The 22,398-nt window shown below is 35.9% G+C and overlaps 1 protein-coding gene across 4 annotated transcripts in view; it reads left to right on the top strand.

Moving 5' to 3' along the window:
* Positions 1-22,398, top strand: part of MIPOL1 (mirror-image polydactyly 1) — a 189,253-nt gene that overhangs the window by 76,517 nt on the left and 90,338 nt on the right. For all 4 annotated transcript variants that reach the window (XM_040067221.2, XM_040067222.2, XM_058420957.1 and 1 more), the window contains one exon: positions 14,452-14,559. In XM_040067221.2, the coding sequence (XP_039923155.1) occupies positions 14,452-14,559 (108 nt within the window). The remainder of the gene's footprint in view (positions 1-14,451; positions 14,560-22,398) is intronic.

The raw sequence follows: 22,398 nt of genomic DNA, 5'->3' as shown, positions 1-22,398 counted from the left end.
TGTCAAAACCCTAGTATGAAAGAGAGAAAAAATGTTTTGTATGCTTACTGATCACCTGTTTCAGTAGCAGCAACTTGTAGATAAAAGCAGAATTCAAACGGTATTCCCTCTAAAGAGTATCGCTGTGCATGCAATAAGGTTTATAGGTTCCAAAACTCTTGTACAGGTACCTTAAGTAAGTTTTCCATGATACTTAACACTTCACAGTTTCAAGTTAGGTACTGAGTGTTGAATCAGATTTCTCTTTGGTTACTTGTTAGATAAAACTTTGGATTTTCTTAAAAACTGGAGGAAAATTGTGTGCTTTGCATGAAAAGCTGGTTTCCTTAGCTTCCTAGGGAAATTTTATGCAAAATTACCTTGCTATTTTGGATATGCAGATGAGTTTGCATAAGAATTCTTTTGATAATCAACAAAGAAGATTTTTGTGTTTCATTTTTATCATTAATCTGGAGTCTAAAAAGGCTAATATGCCTGTTCTGTGCGTTCACTTGCTTCTCTTACCTTGAGCCTTCTCCTATGTTCATAAGTTGCAATTTTGTTTTTTATTACACCTGTATTAGCAAGTAGTGTGAACAAATAGTGGTGAATCTGGAGTTCTCAGCATCTGACATCCACATTAACTCCTTTCTAGAAGGGGGAGGGGATACTATTTATGTCAGAATGTACTAAGTGAATTCCGGGAGTGCATCTTTGAGTTTGCTTAAATCAAAAAAGCAATCCAGTTTGTTTTCTCAGATGGCACTGCACGGTGCAGAACAAAGCATAATAAGTAGAGAAAGTGCTAAGTAGCATGCAAATTGTGTATTACATGAAATTAAGGATAAAAATGAGATGATTTTAAGTAAAACAATGAGATTTATTAAAATAAATAGGGAATTAAAAGGTATCAGTGTTCTTGGAGAAAGTATTCTAGTATGTTTGTGTTCAGACATTTTCCTTTGAAAATTATTAGACTACTTTATGTGCAGACTTTTCTAATGCCCATTTTTGTCCTGTCATCAAGATGTAAATTAATTTGGTTCCTTCAAGGAGAAATAGGTTTCGAACTAGTAGCATAAATTGCAAATAAAGTGATACACAAAATTGAAAGTTTGGATTTAATTGTGCAGTGGAGATATCTTCAAAGAATAGCAGGCAAACTATATTGCTGATCATGCCATTTCTCCAACATCACTAATTGACTAAGAGTGTTGTGGGGCATGGAACTAAGAAGAATGAATAGAGCTGCTTTTTGTTGACTTAATTTATTTTTATTTTCAGAGTCCCTGAAGTGAAATATTGACCTCTCTTCCAGCATTGCATTACCTTCCACAGTCATCCTTATGATTCAGCATGTGTGCTAAGCTGTAAAGAGAGGAGATGAGAAAGGCAGCTAAGGTCTAACAGTAACAGAGGATGTAAGGAAAAATTACTATGATGATAAGCTGATTATTCGTTTCCAACAGAATTATAGATGATTGTGACTGAAATTTGGGACTTAAAATGTTTTTGTTTGTTCAATTTCTTTCTAGATTTTCAACTGTTTTTAAATGTTCAGGTAACAGTCACCAAAATAACAGTTTTCTCTCTCTTTCTCTCTGGTTCGGTCTGAATATTATGACCTTCTTTTTTTGGCTGTGAAGCTGTGAATCAATTTTTCCAAGTTCTTAGGACTGATGAAATTATTTTTCATATTCTGGTTTAAAATGCATAGTGGTCCTGACAAAAAAAAAAAAAAAAAAAAAAAAAAAAAAAAGGGGGAGGGGGGCCAAGAAAATCTATCAATATTCTCTTTATGAAAGAGAGATTTCACAGTAGCATTAACTTATCTTTGTCTGGTTCACCAAGTATGCCCACAATTGTTTGTTGTATGGCTTTACTGTTTCGTGCTTCAGGTTGTGAGTATCTAGGATTTAGCCTCTTTTCCATGTTCTGTTTATTCACTGTTAATTATTTTTCAAGCTGAGTTGCTTGAGAACAAGAGAAATTTAGCTTCCATTACCCTCTGTGCCAAATGAAGGACAGGTTTCCTGTTGCATGTAGTCTGCATGTGATTGTAAGATGCTCTTTTAAGGGAACTTTTTAATGCTTTCTGATGTTAATGATTTGTTGTCATTCTTTTTAGTCATGTTTTTGATTTATTGTTTAATATGAAGCACGAAATATCATTTTGGTTTATAGTTGACTTTTGTATTGAAAATATTTTAAAATTCAATTACATAGAAATTCAAATACATAAAAATACTTAAGGGCCCTTAAGAGGCTGTGACTATGTAAAAAGTGTAGCTGTAACAAAAGAAAAATTATTGCAGATGAAGAACAGTATTAAACCATACAAGCAAGACAACTTTCTGCAGTTCTGGAGTTGTTTTCAGAAATACAGAATACAAGTGGCTAACTACACAGTATTTAATTGGTGTAAAATACTGATGCAGTAATGCTTATGAATGTATGTTATATTATTAATAACATAGAGTTGATAACTATACTTTGAGAGAGAGAGGAATTTTAACATTACCTATTATTTATTAATTACTAGCTATAAATATGTAAATCTAAGTATGTATACATAACCAAAGTTGTGCAACAGTTATTGGTCAGCTTTCAGTTATGCTGTTGCTTATTTCTAATTAGCTGTAACATCATTCTCTGCTATCTGCAGAAGTATTACCAAAGATTAGAGAAACTCCAAAAAACAGAGTAAAACTCTCTATCGAAAGAATGGCTATGAACACTTTGCTCCTATTTGTCTCTTGAGATAATTTTTCAGCAATAGATTAATTTCTTTCAAGTCTTGTTGTAATCATGATGAGGAATTTCTTATTTCAAAGATGGTATTCAGGTCCCAGCAATGTTAGGAAAAAAGAATTTTCACTCATTTTTCCTGAAAGTGCTCTGCTGTCTTGTATTCAGTATGGGAGTGAACGCTAAGCCTCTCCGTGAGTTTAATTCCTTCGTCTTTAAGACAAAGTTTTTCTTTCTCAGTCTACAAGCATTTTTTCAGCCTCATTGCTTGGGGTCCTGTTCACAATGAAAATGTTAGGACTTCAATGGAGTCTTAGTCTGAAAAAAAGCCTTGAAAGACTCACTGTGAAAAGAAGAGCATACAGTACCAGCCTTCAAGAAGAAACCGCAAAATTATTGTTATTGTTCCATCAACTGGCCTTTTACTGAAGGGCCAGCCAACAGCTGTGCCTCTCCTTACATGTTCTCCTTACGTCACGTACAGTGTCTTCTATGGTATCTAGACTCTTCTCAGCAGTAGTCATGCATTTTACCCATTTTGTTTGTTTTGGCAGGCAGGCCTGTCACTTTGCTTTCAGAAGTTCTCATATCCTTCTTCTATCTTTGTGTTTTTCTTAATTTTTTCTCCCCTTAGGCTGTCCTATCCTCATACACAAAGAATGGAATTGCCAGGATGAGAGTAGCATTGGTAATTGCACAAGTCAAAGGCAGCTGATTTTAGGTTTATGCATTTCTGCTTTTCAGTAAGATATCTGAAAGCTTTTAGGTGACTGTTATTCAAAACTGCAGGATCAGTCCACTTGAGAAGGTGCATCTATTTGGGTATCTAGTCACCTTGATCTCTGTAAAACACCCTAATGAAGCTAAAGCTAAATTTTGCTACAGAGATAGAATCTTCAGATTTAACTGCTGTTTAATATTTGCAAAGTCTTATTCAAGTTCCAAAACCATACAGGCATTTCTCTGTGTTACCAAAGCTGGGCAATACATCATTTCTAAATGTGTGTTTTAGTTTTGTAGGCTTTGGTTTACTTCCCTGAACCTTTCTTTGTGGGATGCCTTTTTATTCTATGTCTGATTTATTTAAAGTTTGTGCAAAGCTGATTAATTTCTTGATTTTTTAAAATTATTTTCATTCCACTTTTCAGTGCATATAAACAAACTGTAAAGGCTATCTGGAATACAATTTGTATCTTTTCTGTTACCGAGCTATATTTGCTGTTACTTTCTCTGTACTGATGAGACAGAAAGTGTTTTCATAGTAACGTTTGAAGATTTGTAATTAGTTGCTTCATTTTCATCCTTATACTTAATTAAAACACTGCTGTTAATATTGCTTTCACATAGTTATGTCCTTCAGTATTGAAGTTTCCTAAAAATCCATGGAAAAAGAGCAAATACTACAGATTGGGATCATTTATTTGAAAAGTGTCTGTTGTCCCTTACTTATCTGCAGAGGTTTGTGCTTTCACCTACCTGGTTGGTGTTTTAGTTTGTAATAATCGCAAGTTTAAAGTAGCTTTTATTACATGTTAAACAAGTTTTTTGTGGACATATTATAAAAAATAGAAAATATTCAAGAACTGCTACTTAAACAACTGATAGCTCAATTGAGAGTACACAATTTATCAGGACAAAAAGACAGTATGTACTACAAGGTACACCTGCAATACAATGATTACAGCATCAAAATAAAAAGATTCTAAAACTCTTGCCACAGTGCTCCATTATACGGTTTTCTTGAAAAATGTGATGATATTTAAAGATGGACCAGAAGTATTCCTGTCCTTTTGTGCAGTAAATGCCAACTTAATGTTTCAGCAATAGCCTTGTTTGCATATGGATTTTACAAAAATCCATTGAAGATTATTTGAAAACCAGCTCATTAGAATGACAGATTGCTTACCAAATTTTGTTTTCTTGTCAACTAATATTGGTTACATTCAATTAAACAAGGTTGTACTTTCTAAAAACATAATCTCAGTCTGCAGCCGAGTGCCTTGCTTATATCTGCAAATCAGATTCCTAATTTCTAGATCTAGTTGGAAGATTAGGCTGTGAATGTTTCTAAAATTTCTCATTTTCAAACAGCTTTCACATTTTCACTACGTCTGTTCTACTATATACATTGTTTGAGTACCAACATTGCAGGTGATTAAGTGGGGGTGACGGAAAGGCTTTAAACAAAAGCAATTGTCAGCTTTCTGTCATGGTGTGTTGTCAGATGTTTGACAAGCTGTCTCTTGGCCACAGGCCATCTAGTTGTAATGGAGCTGACTACTCTTCTGAGGAACCAGCAAAACATGTGGCCACATGAAGCAATAGCTCCGTGTCATTTGGTCACATCAATAAAGCAAAGGTTTGGGGCGTAGTAATCCCGGTTCTTACACGATCTTGTTTGTTGATTAGGATTCTTCAACTTTCTATGGTGATTTGTCATCCCTCAAAACAAGAAACTACTAACTTGATTTGAGTGTTGGAAAAAGTGATTAGTTAGTGTTTACAAAAAGTTACAACATATATTCATATTTATGAGTATAATTAAAGAAGAATCATGTAATAAAGAGAATATGTATGGTAAAAAAGTGAAGTAAAAGTGTAGACAAAAAAATGAAGTGGTGTAGGGAAGTGAACCCTATTCATGCCAAGACAGCTGAGAATTAGAGTGTGCATTATATGTTCATTCTGCCATGCAAAAGAAGGGAAGAAAGATGCTGCATTTGAAGGAGGGAGAAACTAAAGAACTTTGAGCAGAAAGACCTATGTGTCCTCCTTTCAGCAATAAAGGAGGAGAAATAAATTTCTTTTTTGAAGTTATTTAAAAATATAGTTTATGGCTTTCTGAAATTTGTGTTTCGTCCGTTAGTACCACATCCATCTTTAACCAAAGCTGCCTTGTAAATGAGTGTGGGGGTTGCATTGATTTGGAAAATGCATGCTAAGACCATAAATAAAATAAGATCAGAATAATATTTTAGTATTCAGATGCTTTGACCTGCTTCTTGGTGACTTTTCTTGCAGTACTGCATAGTACTTAACCATGGTAGAAATTATTTCAGGTATAATCAGCAGATTATTTATGTCCTGGTTTTACTGTAAGTAGTAGATTAATGCATGTTCTGCTTAAGTGGGAAATTTATTCCAAAACCACTTGTGTGTTGTGTAATTTTATTCTTTAAATGCTTTTAAAGGTGTTGAGGTTCATTACTCTGAATTATTTTCTATGCAGAAGTTTGTGCTCTGAAGTCTTCTGCTGCATCTGTGTGCTGGACTTGCTGATGTCCATTGAAAGTAAAACTGATCCTAGTCTAATTTTTATTGTACTTGCAGACCTTTCTTCAGTGATATAGAATTTAGCTAATCAAGACTTTTTTTTTTTTTTTTTTCATTACTTTTAAAAGAGAATTTTGGCTCTTGAGTGCTCTTTTGCTCTTATGATGAAATTTTAATTAGTGTTTTCCATTTACTGAATTATTTGGGAGTATTGGTAGTTTCCTTTGCTTTTAAATATAACACTGACACGTGAATTATAATGTCATTATACGGTGACAGTGTCTATTCTTCCTAAAACTCTGCAGTGGGGCGTGAGCAGGCGTACTACTTGTGTACTACTCATCTGCTTACATGCTTAGTTTATATATTATTTATTAGACTTACAGGCATGAAATTAAAAAATTGAATTAATAATGTGACTTTGATGTAAAGCAGAAGTTGCTTATTTATATATGACAGGCAATTAGGAAAAAAAACACTCTTAGTTTAGTTGAGTGCATTTTTGCTTACTTTCAGACCCAGTGCAGCCTCATGAATAAATGTTTGACTCCAGGTTACTAGGTTTGTGTTTTGATTAGAAACAACTCAGAGGTATGTTTGTTAACTTACATGCAATGGATGCAGGAGAAGGTGAAGGTGACCCAGTTATGTGGCTTCAGCAGCTCCTGCTGTTGTTTCCTCCTGCAGATCAGGAGTCTGTCAGCAGCCCCTGTTAGCACAGGCGTGGTCATCCAGTGCACAGCAAGCACAGGAACCCTGCTTGAATGACCTGCGAGTCACATACAGCTCAAGAGCGTCACCTTTTCCTTTCTCTGTTTCGTGCACATTTTTATAATGAGTTTCATTGATTAGGAAAGTCTACGTGTGCTGAACTCATTGAAAAGTAGAGCAGGGTTGTTTTGAACTTTGGAATATCATCATTGCAAGAGAGTAAGAATATGTAGAGAATGCAGTTGAGTGGGTATCAGTGCTACTCAGTGCTGTGGAATTGCTGCACGTGTAAGGATGGTTAACATGAAGGGTGTAAACAGTTAAACTTTATGGTCTAAATTTTCTGAATGTCTTACTGTACACTTCCTTTAACTATTAAAATGAAAATAATTGAAAACTTGTTTTGCTGCATTTGAAGTGTTCAGAAATAGACAGGGAGAGGAAAGGTAGGAGGAAACCTAGTCATGCCCACAGCATATTATCTGCCTTAATGCTACAGGTTGCATCTGGCTTATAGTGAGATAGAAAACAAAAATGCTTTAATTGTATTTTGATGCTTTTCTTTTTGTAGCTTTTTGAAGCAAGACACTATTGCACTGCTACCAAAAAAAAGGAAGTGTTTACATCTAAGTGTTTCTCTTACTAATAGAATATAAATTTTTTGAGATGTTTCTGAGACCTAAACTCTACAAAAAACACTTTTCTTTCTTGAAATTCCGGTAGTTCTAAGCTGCTGGGCATTGTATAAATAATCATTCAAAGACATTTGTTGATGGTTTGCCAAAACTTTGAAGTGAATTAATTTTTCTCAGAGGTTAGAAAACCTTAGTTCAAAATTATAATTTCATGGAAAAAATTTCTAGTGATTATTACATAGAAACTAATTTATTTCTTTATTTCTTTTAAAATTATTACTTTAGAAGAAAAAGGATAAATTCTATTTATATAAGTGCTTCCAAACATCTGCAGTTCAAAGTACATAATTCACAGTGACACCAAAGGTTGGTTTGTGTTTTGACTGGATGACTTTGGTATTATTTTTGTCTGCAAAGGAAAGAGTGTATAGCATCCAAGTCGTGCAAGATGTTTGCCTCTCCAGAAATTGTGATGAATTTGGGACAAGGGGTAGACTGTTAAGAAAAAAGTATTGAGGGGAGGAGGAAGAAGGGCAGTCAGTGTGAGAACACTTGCATTCCATGTGGCATATTTGAGCTGGGAGCCAGTCTGAAGTAGAGATTATTGTAAACAAAGTAAGAAAAGGTGAGCAAAATAACCAACTAAGAGAAAAATAATTTTTTTGTTTTGTTTGCTTCACATGCTTATTTATTGTATTCAGGTTTCCACAGGTGAGGACTTAAAGATATAACAGCTGGAAAAGTAGCTTTGTTTCTTTGTCTTTCTAATGTTTGGTGTGTGGAACAGTTATTTGTACTTCAGTAGTTCACTGCAATGAATGTGTGTTAAAGTATTTCAAAATGTAGAATCACTTTATCACTTCTGGAAGTATTGCACTGTGTAGTAGTAGGATCTCAGTACCCCATAAACTTATGATGCATTTTCCAATGTATGGTGTGTCACTTACTTTGCTCATGAGCATTTTACTTAAAATGCGTAAAGGAAAATACGCACGTGGGAAAATAGTTCTGCCATTCAGATGGACTCTGACTTCCCCGGAATTTGGAGAATATAACCATTTCCCCAAGTTATTCATAGTAACTAGGTTATTTTTATTTCACACTACTTCAGTAATTGAGAATTCCAGTTCAGCAAGGTCTTTGTGCATAAAAGTCCACAGATTGTGGCTGAGTTCTCAGTGTTTGAAGTGAAGGCACTGATATGCAATCAAGTCATTATGCACTGGCTGACCCAGAGTGAGTGACTTAGCACTCACTTTTGATTTTTGTGTGACTTGAATAAAAATATGTTACCTTAAGTTTACTGACAGAATTAAGCTATTTGTGGGAGACTGTTGTTACGTATTTTTAGACTAGGGAGGCCTCATAAGACTGACTGGTGCGATTAGATCAGACCAAAGGTCCACCTGCCTCACCAGCCTGACCTCACTCAGGTCAGTACAGAAACAAGCACGTTACAGTACCTCCATCTAGGCACTGTGGCTTTTTTCAGCGAGCTCCTCGAGGGTGCTCTTGTGTGTTTATGCCAGTGCTGATTCTTCAGTTTGTAAGCACCCTAAGTTTTGATAAGGACTTTAGATGAACAAATGTGTTACAATGAAATACTATCTTTTGTATGTACTAATTGAATACAACAATTAAATATTATTCAGAATTCAGGAAAGAACTTTGTGCAAAATTTTGCCTCATCTTAGTACACTTGTTTCGTTAGACTTTGACCCCCTTACATTTAATAACAGAGACAAATCAATTCCTTTCCTTCTTCCCTAACATATAAATGGCATAATGTGTTGACTTTTTTTTCCTGTAGCATATTGCCATAAGTTCAGGAGAGGTTAGTTTGGATTCCTTTTAATGAAAGGCAATGAAAAATATTATATGCCATATAGTAATATTAAAAGCAAATATAGATGTAATAGGATTAAATAGGCACCAGGACTGCATTTGTAGTAAGGAAGTGTTATGGTTTTCTGTTATATTCAGTTTTAGCTGTTGCTTTCTGAACCAGGTTGTGTCACAGTATCCTTTCTTGGGTCAAATCTATGATGAAATACAAAATGAGAAATTCATCTGACATTACCATCCTAGTTCAATGAGATGAGAGCGAAGCATCCTGGTGTAGCAAAATATTTATGTCTCTATGAAAGCACGTGAACAGCCTGATTGACCCAAGAAGTGTGGAGTTAAACTGGCTTCTGCATGAAACCTCTGGGAATAGGTGTTGTTTTCATACAAACTATTCAGGGACCAAATGGTTGGGGACAGGTGGTCACTCTGCTCAATCCTAATGCTTTGCTGTATTCCACCTTTGTCCCTACTAACATTATTTCTCCAGTGGCTTGCAGGTTTTTCTTTACTGTTATGTAATGTCTGAATCTTTTACTTTGAGAACATCTCACTGAAGAATCACGTTAAATAACGATCAAAAAATAACTCATCGATCTGTGATATGGCAGGCACCGTAACACTAGGTTAATGTGTTACAGGTACAAGTTGAAGAAGAGAATGCTGAAAAGCTGGCAGCATGTTAAAGATGATTTGTTTATACAAGTGCTAAAGTTATGTTTGATATGTTAATGCAACCTTATTTTCTAGTAAAGGCTAAACACTATTAAGTGGTTATTTGCTTTGATTTTTCTATCTTCCGAAATACTTGATTCAAGGTAAACCATCTTTGCTCCTTTTGTATAACTGGAACTGGGCCTGTCTTTTAGCAGTCACTTTCTGGGTGGGCCTTGTGGCCTTTACTCAGTGATACTCTCCTGGGCCATTTCTTGACCTCCCCATCAGTGTCCCTTTTAGCAGATGCTCCTTTTTCAATTTGTCTGGATTTTCCCTGTGGTGTTCCAACACTCCCACCTGGAGAGTCATTGAAAGGGGTCAGCACCCACTGCATCTTGAACCAGTGCCTCTCACAAACATCCCCATTCTGCTGAATCATGCTACCTGATGGTCATTAAAAAAGACTCAACAGTAGCCTAATAGTTTACGTTTTAAGATAGAAGGGAAGGATATGTTTGCTTGCTGTCTATCTTAGCTTTCCTGAATGAATCTCTTCTTATCCTTTGGTATGTTACCTGCTTTGCTTTTCATTTTGTGTCTTAGCTGCTTGAGATATATCCTGTGCTGGGTACAAAAGTATTTGTTTCAAAAGGCTGAGTGTATTTAGAAGAGATGGAAGGTGGAAATACAGTTAAAGAGAAGATTGAGTCCCTGTTGCTGGGAATGGATGATGTACTAACAACTGTACAGCTGGGCACTGATGGTTGTTCAAGGAGGACTTGGAGTAGGCTTAATGAGATTCACTGTCTGTCAAGTACATTATCACCTGAAGCAGGCTAGCTAAGGTAGGAGACTTTCTGGGGAAATCCCTTCAGAGAGGAGAACAAGTGTGTGGGTTTGAAAGAAGAGAGGAAACCTTTGTCATGACTGATTTTGGGAGTGCATTTTTTTGTACCTTCAATTGTCTGTATTCCCTCTCTGGCTACAGAACTGCGAATATACGCAGTATAAACAGTATAAACAGTAAGGTTAATTCTTAGTAAGTTGTTTGTGTAATACTTTTATAAAATTATGTTACCTTTTCTGAGGCTTTAATATCCTTTACTCTGCAGAGTCATCAGTGTTCTGATCTAGACATTTTCTCATTGACATGTGTCTACACTGCTCTCATATTCTTTGATGTACTCACCTTATCTGAGGTAGAGAAGCAGTTTTCTCAATTAACATCTTGCGTTTCATAATGTGTTGAACGTTTTTGCATTTAAGAGCACAATTAAAACTCAGATCCAATGTTTATGTAACTTGTGTTGCACAAAATATATTGTCTGTTTGAAGTTTTCCCAAGTGTGAATTTTCACAAGTTTGAGGTAACAGAACTTAGACATAGTATTTCAAATTAAACACTTCCTTTAGCTTTCAGCTTTCTTAAAAGGATACATCCAACATTTCCTTTTTGTCACTACCAAGTTGGAAGATGTCTTCCCTTCGCTGTGCTCCAAAAAGTATTTTTATATATGTTTTGAGAAGGAAATTCAGTTTCTTACTTGCAGCTGTTGGCATTTTAGAGCCCTGGAGTGAACCAATAAAAACACATGTTCTTTTAAAGAACATCTATTTTTACTGGACCTTGCTAACAACTAATGACACAATTCAAAAAATGTTGGCTCAAATGAATAGAAGGGCTGCATTGTTTTAAATGCTATTTTTAAAACTTTTCTTTACAGCAAGGTTACACTAAAATTTAATATGCTTCTGCTCTTATGAAAAGGCGTGCTTGCCTTTAGAATACTCTTCTAATATTTTAAAAGTAGCTCAGATACCAAAGTTGTAACATAAAATTTTATTAAGACATACACGGTGTTGCTGTTTAAGACTATTATTATTATTATGCTTTAACAAAGAGGGTAATTGAAGATTTTACTTGCTAGACAACCAAGAATAAATCGGAGTACCTTCTATTACTACAGTGTTTCCAACAACACTTAGGTGCAAAGGTCAAATTATATCACCTTTTCTTTCAATGATGTCCCAAATCAAATTGAAATAGTATACTAATTGAAAATGCCCTACTTGTTTTTTCTCATATATCAACACTCTGTAGAAATGAAAGGAAAGAGAAATTACAGAATGTTCACAAGTTTGATGTAATCATATCAGGGTTGACCTGATAGGGAGGTTTATCCATTTTGACCTGTGTTGCATCTTTACTGTATTTGACTTGTTCTGTACTCTGCAAGATCCTTGAGTCCCACTGCTGCTCCTTATTTCAGTGTCCTGTCTTCAGAGGAGTGAAATAGAGAGCAGAATTAAGATTGCACCCATGCTCTCAGTGGTGCAATCTGCTCTGTTCACCAAGATCTTTTCTTGTGTAGTGCTGTAGCTAGGTTTTGCTCTTAGCATATTTTCACATACGTTTTGGAATCAAGAGAATAGCATGATTATAAATTCAGGTTTTAATGGTAAATTGAGATTTTAGTCTTTTTATTAATGTTTACTCTGCATAAACTTGTGTTGTCAAATTGTGGATTCCAAAACACTGTTTTGAAGAAGAATGCAGAAAAGTGAGTGTCCTGGAGAACATACATGATGTAACGTATAGTGCCCGCAGTGGTGGATTGATTTTTTTTTTTTTTTTAATAGTGTTTAGATCACGTAAACTAAGAACAAAGTATTTCTAGAAAAAAAAAAACAAAACCAACATAATCTCTCTGTTTGTGTGTTTTGTGCGTGGGATAAACATAGATGTTAAATATCTCAAATATGTGAAAATACTTTCCATGAAATATACCTTAGTATATTTTCTGTTTCCCTATCTATGGGAAAATGTCGTCTTTTCTTGCAATAAAAATAAAATGTACATTAAGGGAGTTTACAGCGCACACTGAGAGAATGTACTAGGCCAGGAAGATTCACTGCCTTTAAAATAGGTAATCCTATTAGAAATAAGCGCAGATTTTTAACAGAAGTAATGAAATATAACAACAGATAGGTGAACGAAATTTTTATTAGTACTTTTGGGATCCTACAAATGTTTAAAATTCATTCAAATAGAGGATTGGATCATTCTGGTTTATGTACTATACTGGATACCTGATGAGCAGTATATTTTTATGCCTTATTTTGTATTTAAGATTTGTATGTATCGGCATGTCCTTAAAGTTTCTGTCTCAAGATTCTTTAGCATTTCTTATTTTACTTAGGCCTCTTTTAAATTTTCTCAGTTCCGAAGCTTTCTGTTTCACAGTTTTTCATTTTTTAGCATTTACATGAGCCAGGCTTCATTGTCCCATATACTGAATTCCTCCGGAATGGGATGCATATACATGATGGCAAGCTCAGGTCTGTGTTGTCCACAGTCACTAACACACCACAAAAGACTGACATTTCCAGGTTTTTCATTTGACAATAGCAATGCTTACATGGGCATTATATCACAATTCTTATTCCTTTTTTTGCTGGTGTTTTCAGAAAGTATGTATTAAAATATTTTTTTATCAATTAATTGTCTTTGTTCCCACAGTCTACTAGCTTAGGTTTTGGTGATTGTATCCAAACTACCTGCTTTTAGTATGTTGTTGTAAAATGCTTCTCCTAGTACTTTGTTTTTCCTTAGTTCTAACAGTTGTTCCCATATGTCTTCTTGGTACTTCGTCTGTTTTGGGTTGGTTTTTTGGGTGGGTTTTTGTTTTTTGGTTTGTTTTGGTTTGTGGTTTGTGGTTTTTTGTTGTTTTTTTGGGGTTTTTTTGGTGGTGTTTTTTTTTTGTGGGGGGTTTTTTGTTTTTTTTTTTGTTTTGTTTTGGGGTTTTTTTGGGGTTTGGAGGGGTGTGTTTTGGGTTTTTTGTTCTTTGGGGGGGTGTTGTTAAATAGTTTGTTTTGGTAAGGCAAAGACAACTCCAGACAACTAATTGCTTTTTCAAACCAAGGAACTGGGCAAGATATTTATAGTTAACATAAAAAAGAGAAAAATGTAATTTGGTTTACAACTTTCAGATTTTTAATCATTAAAATAAATGCTCAGCAGACAGCAGTAAGTCTACATGTATAGGCACATAGCAGCAAGTGGCAGTTTTTTCATATTTTGTCATTAGGTTAAATATTTAAAGAAAACCCTAAAACTTCTTTCAATATGTTGTGTGTGTTGCAAAATTAGCGTAACCTCTTAGTATGAAAAATACAAGTCTAAAAATTTCATCTATATTTTCTAATAAAAGGCTGGATCCTTGATTTGGGAGGAGGGTCTTTCATTTGCTTGCATTTCAAAAAGTATGCATTCTTTCTTTCATATCTTCTTACTTAATACATAAAACCCAAACTCTAGCCATATATTGGCATAACTAGGAGCAGAAATTTAACCCAACATTCTGATAAATATCTTATTTGATTCATAGCTTTTTTGGTGTACTATTGGACCAGGAAGAAACTGAATAATGATACACATTTTAAAAATGTAGCTTTAGTACTGTCTGGGATTGTAACTTGCTTTTGTCTGCTGCTTTCAGTACTGCAGAAATGGTGGTGGGGTTATTTACGTTAAGTCGTTTGGCTTGTTGAAAAAAAATATGCCCACACTCCTCTACTTAATGGGATTCTTTCCTCGTTGCAGTGCAAACGGCTGGAGCAGGAGCTTCATCATCTGAAAGAGCAGAACCAGACTTCAGCAAACAACACGAGACATATGACTGCTGAAAACAATCAAGAACGTGCTCTGAAGGTAAATCTCCATTTCTTCTTGCAGGCAAATTAAGGTTGTAAGCCCCTGGTGCCAGCTTTCTGGGCTGCATATATCAGTTGTGTACATTTCAGCAGAAGTGAGCTATGGTGTTTGCCAACAACTGCTTCTTTAAACACAGATACAGCACCCTTCTGTTATGGTTTTATTTTATTTTGGGTATGAAAGCAACAAGAAAAAAATAACATATCCTCCAAATTATTGCGCTGGTAATTAACACTAAATTCTTTAGATCTCTCCTTGCAATATTGCACTGTATAAGGTGAAGGAAACTGCAACTATTTGCCTTGTGGTACCTTTGGAAAACTAATATTTTAAAGCATGGCTGTTTGATCTGCTCCCAGCAGTGTGTGCTATATTAATAACATTGTTGACCGATACTACTAGTGACCACATAGTTGATACTACTATTTGCAAAAGGGTAGCTACTTGGAATTGGGAGGAGGAATAATAAGTCTTGTCAATAAGAATAAAAATGAGCAGAGAGGCGGGAGAGGGTCAGAGAAAGGACAGTATAAAGTGACAGGTTATTGCTGCTTTGAGAAAAGGAAATTGTAATGTCAGTGGAATTGATAGCTACATACCCTGCAATCTCACCGCTAGCCAGGATAAGAGACTGTGCCAGGTAAGATGTGCAAGTATTGTGCACACCTCTTCAGCCACTTTATTCTTAAAAATATCTTTTATCGGTAGTGGAGATACAATAGAAATACAGAAGCTACTCTGTTTATACTGTGTTGTCATTTTAAAACTGTTTGATTTATACACTAAGATCCAAAGGTATCTCATTTATAGACAGATTTTCCTCTGCCTCCTTTTTCTTTTTTTTTTTAATTTGGGAAACAACATTATACATACAACAACCTGATCCAAAGCAAGGTATAAGATTAAAAGTAAATCCTTGTGTAGTTTGACATTTCTCAGTAAGAAAAACAATAAATGTAATAATAAATGGAGAGAGGCTCTGTGCCACACAAATGCTGTATATTCCACAGGATCTAATTGCCATCAAAATCTACGGTGAATACTACAAAATCAGATGTGCAATACTGAAAGAAGATGACTAGAAATGGAGATCATGAACATTCAGGGCTGTTTCTGACTGCAATAACAGCATTGTTTTAAATCTGGTGTCACTTAAAGTTAGTGCTTGCCAGGCATGCTACTTATTGAACGTAGTACTGTTTTTCATTAATTGCATGCTGACTTGTTTTTTGTGTGTCATTGAAAATATTGTGCGGAGAGCCTTTCTGCTAGAAAAAAGTTTTATTTAAGCTACACTTTTTGCATTTAATATTGTCTGACATAACGCTTAGAGAATAATTACATTTTCAGAGCAAGAAGTGATTTGATAGTTCAGAGCGTTACTAGGATTTCATTCTAAGCCTGATATTGCTCTCCCAGCACCTAATCTTTAAAGAATTTCATTTCTGACTGTCACAGGAATTTTTTTATTTTTCAAAGTTAAAGGTTAATTGATCATAGTCTCTTAGAGATGAGAGTCTGGGGAGGAAAAAAAGACCGCTTTTCAATTTTTTTAAAGTTGAACTTTTTAATACTGTAGCTCCATAGAGTTTGTCTCAGTTCATATTTCTGTTGCCTACAGTGAGGACAGGTCCTTTGTAATATTTTTTAAAAGGCCAAGTTGTATTCTTGACCTTGAAAACTTTAAAATGCCCCAATGAAATATTGCCAATAGCAGTTAGCTTTGATATACAGCACATGAGCATGCATCCTGACCTCATGTAAATGAAAAGCTTATCAGCCACTTCTAGTGTAACCACAGTCTGGAAAACTGATGTCTGGTAAGGACGAAAGTCATGTCAGTGACTTGCTTAGGGGTGGGCTTGGTCGGTGCTCTGGGGCTGGCTGCAGATGGCTGGTGCGCTCCTGCTGCTGTCAGCAGCACAGCTCCCAGAGAAGGAAATAGCCAGCCAGAGCCCTGTGACAGGTCACACAGCTCCCCTGTGAAACCCTCGTGTCCTTGGCTCCCACCTCCTTCTCTTGTGTGCTCTCAGTAGCTCATAAAGGCTGCGTGCAGAGTGCATGTACAGACCCAAGCATCCCGTCCTGTCCCCTCTCCACTGCAGAGCACCCTCTGGACATTTGACCATTTTCGGAGAAATAGGACATGCCATTTGCCTCTGTGGTACAGGGTAAATATCAACTCAGCTTTTAGTGTCACCATAATCCAGGGAATTACATCTATTTTAACCACCTCCACATTCAAACTGGGGAACTGTGCTATGTGTTGTTAACCTCTCCAGGAGGAATCCAGGTATTTCTTCTGAGTCTGTCCAGGACAGTTCGTACCAAGGAAGTTTTTTTTAAAAGCTGTAATTTTCCCTATTCTCTTATACTTAATTAACGTTGAGGCAATCGGGTGATTCAGTTTGGCAAAAGATGTATCCTGAGGATGAGGAATTTGATCTGCTTTAGATTTTCTTAAAGGAGTAACAGAAGTGTAAACATCAGTTGTGGTGCAGGGATATTTGCAATCTTAACTGGATAAAAGTAAGGTAATCAGGATCAGCTAGATTAAGGATGGTGTGAAAGTCTGTGATAAAAGTTGACATCATTACCTCTATGGCACCCTGAAATACACTTAAGAACAACACCCCCTGGCTATTGTTTCTTTTTTACTTTTTAAAATCTTCTCACAGTAGTGAGTTGCTTGGAAGGGAAAAAGTGTAAGACCAATTCACAAGAAACCTATTTCATTCCACTGATGTAAGGATCTATTAGGTTAAATCTGAAGCTGCAAGCTTTCAGATTTATTTTTTGATAAATCAGCTCACATAGCTACTGCCACCCTTCTTTGAGGCAGTAGCCATCCATAGTCAGGAGTGAGGCAAAGAGGCAGGGAGACACATTATAACTCTGGGAGATGTGTGATGGCAGTAATCTGGCTAGGTTCAGGATCTGGAAGTCACAAGGATGATACAAGCACTCTTTTGAAGATTTTTGTTTTTACACATTTAGATTCCATGTCACACCTGATGAAAATGTGACAAATAAAACATATGACGAGAAGGGATGCAGTGTACATTGTAATATGCTCTTTCATCGTACTGTGCCATATAACATCTGCACATCTTGGTGGGATAGCTCTTCTTAACTAATCTCTGTGTACATATTAGTTGTATGTGATTTAAAATTTCCATATTTAATGTATTTATTGCATAGAAAATTCCTTACAGTATTGTGGGCCATTCAGCCCCACAATGCCAAACTGGCACTAATTTTTATAATATTCTTGTTGGTCATAGGGTATTGTATTAATTGACTGAAAAGGCCAATTTCAAATCTTCCTTCCAGGCAATGCCCACAGCTGCATAGAGGTCATGCAGAGAAACATGTGGGCCCCTATTTCCATAGTTAAAGTAGAATAATCCTCTTCTTTGTGAAACCATTTTTTAAAATCTCTTATTATATTTCACATTGAATTATAGCTAAATCTTGTAGGGATAATTGCTTCCTAAGGGTCTATACATTTGCGCTCTTAGTACATTTTCATAAAATAAGATCCGAGAGTGCTTTGCAGTTCTAATGTGCAGGGTCTATATGTAAGATTATTCATTTCTGCTTGGCCTTCATAATTAACATTTGGTCTCTACTGATTCTGATAAATGTATTCCCATAATACACAGAAACAACTGATTCAATTAAACACAGGAAAGTTGAAGAATTGCTACTTCTTCATTATTTTTCAAATATTCATTCATTTCATTGTTGCTAGCTTTGTAGTGTGTAATTTTCAAATTCAGTTTTCACTAATATGTTTTTTCTAAAGAAAAATAAAAATTTTGCCAGTGTACATGTATTCTTTACTGAGTTGAAGAAGAATAGGAAATGATTCTTGTGAAACCAGTAACTTAATGTGAAATTTCATGGAATAAGTTTAACTAGATTTGACTGAAGTAGAGGAAACTATTTTTTCACAGGCCTTCTCTATTTTGTAGTTTTAATTAGGTAGTATTTTCTTCTCAAAGCAGCTATTAGTATACTTTAAAGATCAGAAAGACATGCTATTTTTATTTTCAAGGCAAACTTTAAAAAAGAAGAGGACTATTTCATGGTAATATACAAATAAGGTGCCCTTTACTGACTAAATGAGGTTATTCTATCCAATTATGGTATCATTAGATCTTGCAAGGGTTATTAATCTCCTTCAGAGCTGTTGAGATGTTACATCTTTTCTTATGTTTGACTTTTTTTTTTTGGTAATGTCTGGCTTTCTTTGAAGTTGTGATTTTTTTTGTAGAATTTATCCTACATGCTTTCATAGTTCTATTAAAAATGTAATAAATTCAGAGTTAGAGCCAAGAAAGTGACCTGAAGAAGCTATCAGGAGTTTGCAGTAGTGTCATAAAGGAGCTGTGCCTGATGCCATCTGCTTTCTGCTTGACATGCAGGAATCAGGTCAAGGGCAGGAAATCCACAATGCTTAGCAGTTTGGTAGTTATTCCAGTGATGATGCCAGTGAAGAAGCCACTCTAGAATACTTAAGTATTCCTTGATGCCTTTCGTAAATTGTATTAAGTTCTTTTTGATTCCCAGAATTTCCCAGATTCTTAGAGTAGAAACCATTTTTCCGTACCTACTTGAAAATATCAACCACAGAAGCAAGTTCAGCTGACTGGTCAACCTGTCATCCACAAATGGCATTATCAGCAGAAGAGATTCTGATGTTATAAGAGCTTAAAAAAATTTTCAAAAGCTTTAACATGAAGTATTAAATATTTGCTACTATTGAAAAGCACATGCTATTCATGCTATTGAGACATACAATATTAACTATGGAAAAAAGTGTTCCTTCTTGCAGATGATGCGGCCTTTATTTGCAAAAACTGAGTAATTCTATCTCGTTTTAGGTTTGGTGCTTCAGAGCTGAAGTTTTCTAAGTTTAATAAGTTTAGAGCTGGTTTATGGCTATAAAGCCTCTGATTTCAACAGAGACATCTGCTTTTGAAAAGTAATCCAGGGAAACTTGTCTGAATCGGCAATGGCAAACCAAGAGATTTCAATCTCTTCTATTCAAATTCCAGTTCAGCATGCAATTTTTACATTTTAATGGTTATTAGTTTCATCCTTTCATAACAATTTTACGTGGGGCAGCAGAGATCACATTAACTCATTGTGATCACATTAATTCATTTTGATCACATTAATTCAGCTGGAATGTGAGTTTGGAATGTGTCAAGGCTCAGCCACATCCAGAGCCCCACTCTGCCACCTGCAGCTATTGCAACTGTTGCACTGTAGTTACTGCAGTGCTGTGTGACTGATGGAAAACAGATGCTGGTTTCCTGTATGTTGTAGCTAACAGAGGAATGGCTGTGTTGTCCACTGCTGAGATGGGTTTTACACTTTTCTTCAGCTCTTAGCTACAAAGTTTAAACTAGATGCTGCAAAGTTTGAAACTTGCCATTGATCCAGTTGTCCGTATGGCGTTATTGTTTGGTACAGATTACTTTTTGATTAGACTGGTTGGTTTTGGGGTTTTTTTTCAATGAAGCACCTCAGAAATATTCATATGTTGGACAATCCACCCTTTTCTCTCACATTTTTTTATTAATTCCTCTGGCCAATGTTCACTGTTCCCTCTGTATCTTAGAAGATAGCAACCTGTGAAAGCTCACTCAAGAGCTTACTCTGTGGAGTTAACCCAGAAGCAATCGTGCCTTTCATCCTGGATGTCGTGTGCTGCGCTAGAAAAAAGGACTACTGTCACATTTGCAAATGATTTTATAGATGTGTTGGAAGATAGAGTGCCAGCTTCATACTGGAAATGGAAGGGATGAAGTAGATCGCAGATCTGTCTCTCAGTGAGAGGAGGTACACTGTTCCCTTGCATTTACTTATTGTCTGTATCTGTTTTTCTGAATCTAAAGGAACATTTCAGCTATTCTTCCAATAACTTACTACATGGGGATAAAATACTGCAGGATTTGTCAAAGTAAGCAGCAATTTTCTAACTTTGTGGAAGAGCTCTTTCAGTAGTTTGGTTTCTTCTCCTACGGAAGGATTCCTCTTATGTAGCTTTCAGAAGAGTTGTTCAGGCTGTAGAAAGCTATAATGAATTCCTTTCTCTTGCTAGTACCTTCCCTAACACAGGATGTGCCATCATTTAAATGCTTGAGCAATGTGAAAGAAAAAATTGCTACCCTGTCAATAAAACTTGTTATAAAGCACATGAGATCACTGTTAATTTTTAGAGTGGAGGTTTGATGAAGTTTTAATGCTTAAATTGTTTTTAATTGCATAGTGGAGGTGAAAATAAAAGACTAGTAAAACTTGGAGCATGCTGCTGACAACCTGGATGTGAATAAGAAGGTACAAACATTTTTATTCCGTTGCTGCTTCCTAGACACTTTATCGGACAGGGTAGACAGAGTTGCAATCTTAATTGCACTGAACAGAGCCTTTGCTTTTGCTGCACCCAGAAGCACTTAATCACAAGGTCTTAAAGTATGTCACTGAGGTTAGACACAAGTCTGTACAGCTCTTATCCGTGCTAGAAGAATGATTAGTCGCTTTATGGCTTGGTGTTATTTAATAGCACCATACACCTCTATCAGTGTGAGCTGCTGCATCATGCCATAAATGAACACTAAAATGAGGCCACAGAAACTCCTGCAGAAGTAATTCTGTCCATGTTTCACTTGGATAATAATTTTCTGTGTTTATTTCTCTTTGAGTTACAGTGTCTCCAAAAGCTATTGCTACAGACTCTGACAGAAGTTAGAGAAATATATAACTCATATAATCCTACTGTGACCAACCCCCCTCAAGCCCAGTGGAAAAAATGTGAGCACTTGTTGACTGGTCTTTAAAGCAGTCATTTGAAGTTTCCTTGGACCCAATTGTTCTTTTGAGCCAAATTTCATCATTCGGGGTGGGAGATCATCAGGGGATTCCTCAAAGGATTTCTCCTTCATCTGCTGTCATATATTTAGGAGTGTAACAGTTTGCGTATGTGTATCCCTTATAGGCAGGAAGTGACTAATTTAGTGTATGTATTTGACCATGAATCAGAAATCTGATCGACTAGTATCACAGTCAGTGACCAGTTTTATTAATTGGTTTTTTAGCCATCAAGCCTAGCTGGTAGACTTTATTTAGTTATGTAGATTTTGACAGAAAGTTGTTCAAAAATGCAGTAACATTCTTAGTCTCCTCCCAGCTGGTAGCTAGTGTTTTAGCATTGATAGACAGTTGTATTCATTGACCAAAAATACCTTTTGTAGGTAGCTGAAAGTTAGAATAATTGCTTAAATGTATCATGAGCAAATACAATATTTTCCCCTGATGGAAAACATAAGAATAAAATTATGAGATATTTGCCCTTCACTGGGAGTGAAGTTGCCCAGAAACACAGGCTTACAGAGTTCGATAAATCTGGTTTATATGAAATGTCTGCCTGGGAGCTGAAAAGAAATAATGTTTGGTTACATTAGTACTTGCATGATTTTCAGTGATCAGCTTCTGGTGATACTAAGTGGTTGTGTGGATAGATGGCAGGGGCACTTGTGCAGCTCTTGGTTCACCCAATCATTGCTGCAGGCCAGAATCTTGAATGCATTCAAACCTTGGGTTGTTTTCAAACAGAAGGAAACAAACAGACATACCCAAGTTCTTGTCTTCGCTTCCTTGGTTGCACTGGCCATGCCACCTTCCTGTTCTTTTAAGGCTGTCCTTTCGTCTGGCATGTCAGCCCTGTGTGTACAGTGTTCTGTGCACCGCAGTTACTCAGGATTTCTTGGACTCTGTTCAAATGAAAGACTAAACACTGGTGTTTGTTACCTACTGTGATCTCAA

The sequence above is a fragment of the Hirundo rustica genome, chromosome 6, assembly GCF_015227805.2.
Source record: "Hirundo rustica isolate bHirRus1 chromosome 6, bHirRus1.pri.v3, whole genome shotgun sequence".
Classification (NCBI taxonomy): Eukaryota; Metazoa; Chordata; class Aves; order Passeriformes; family Hirundinidae; genus Hirundo; species Hirundo rustica.
This window is presented reverse-complemented; position numbering and strand designations above follow the sequence as displayed.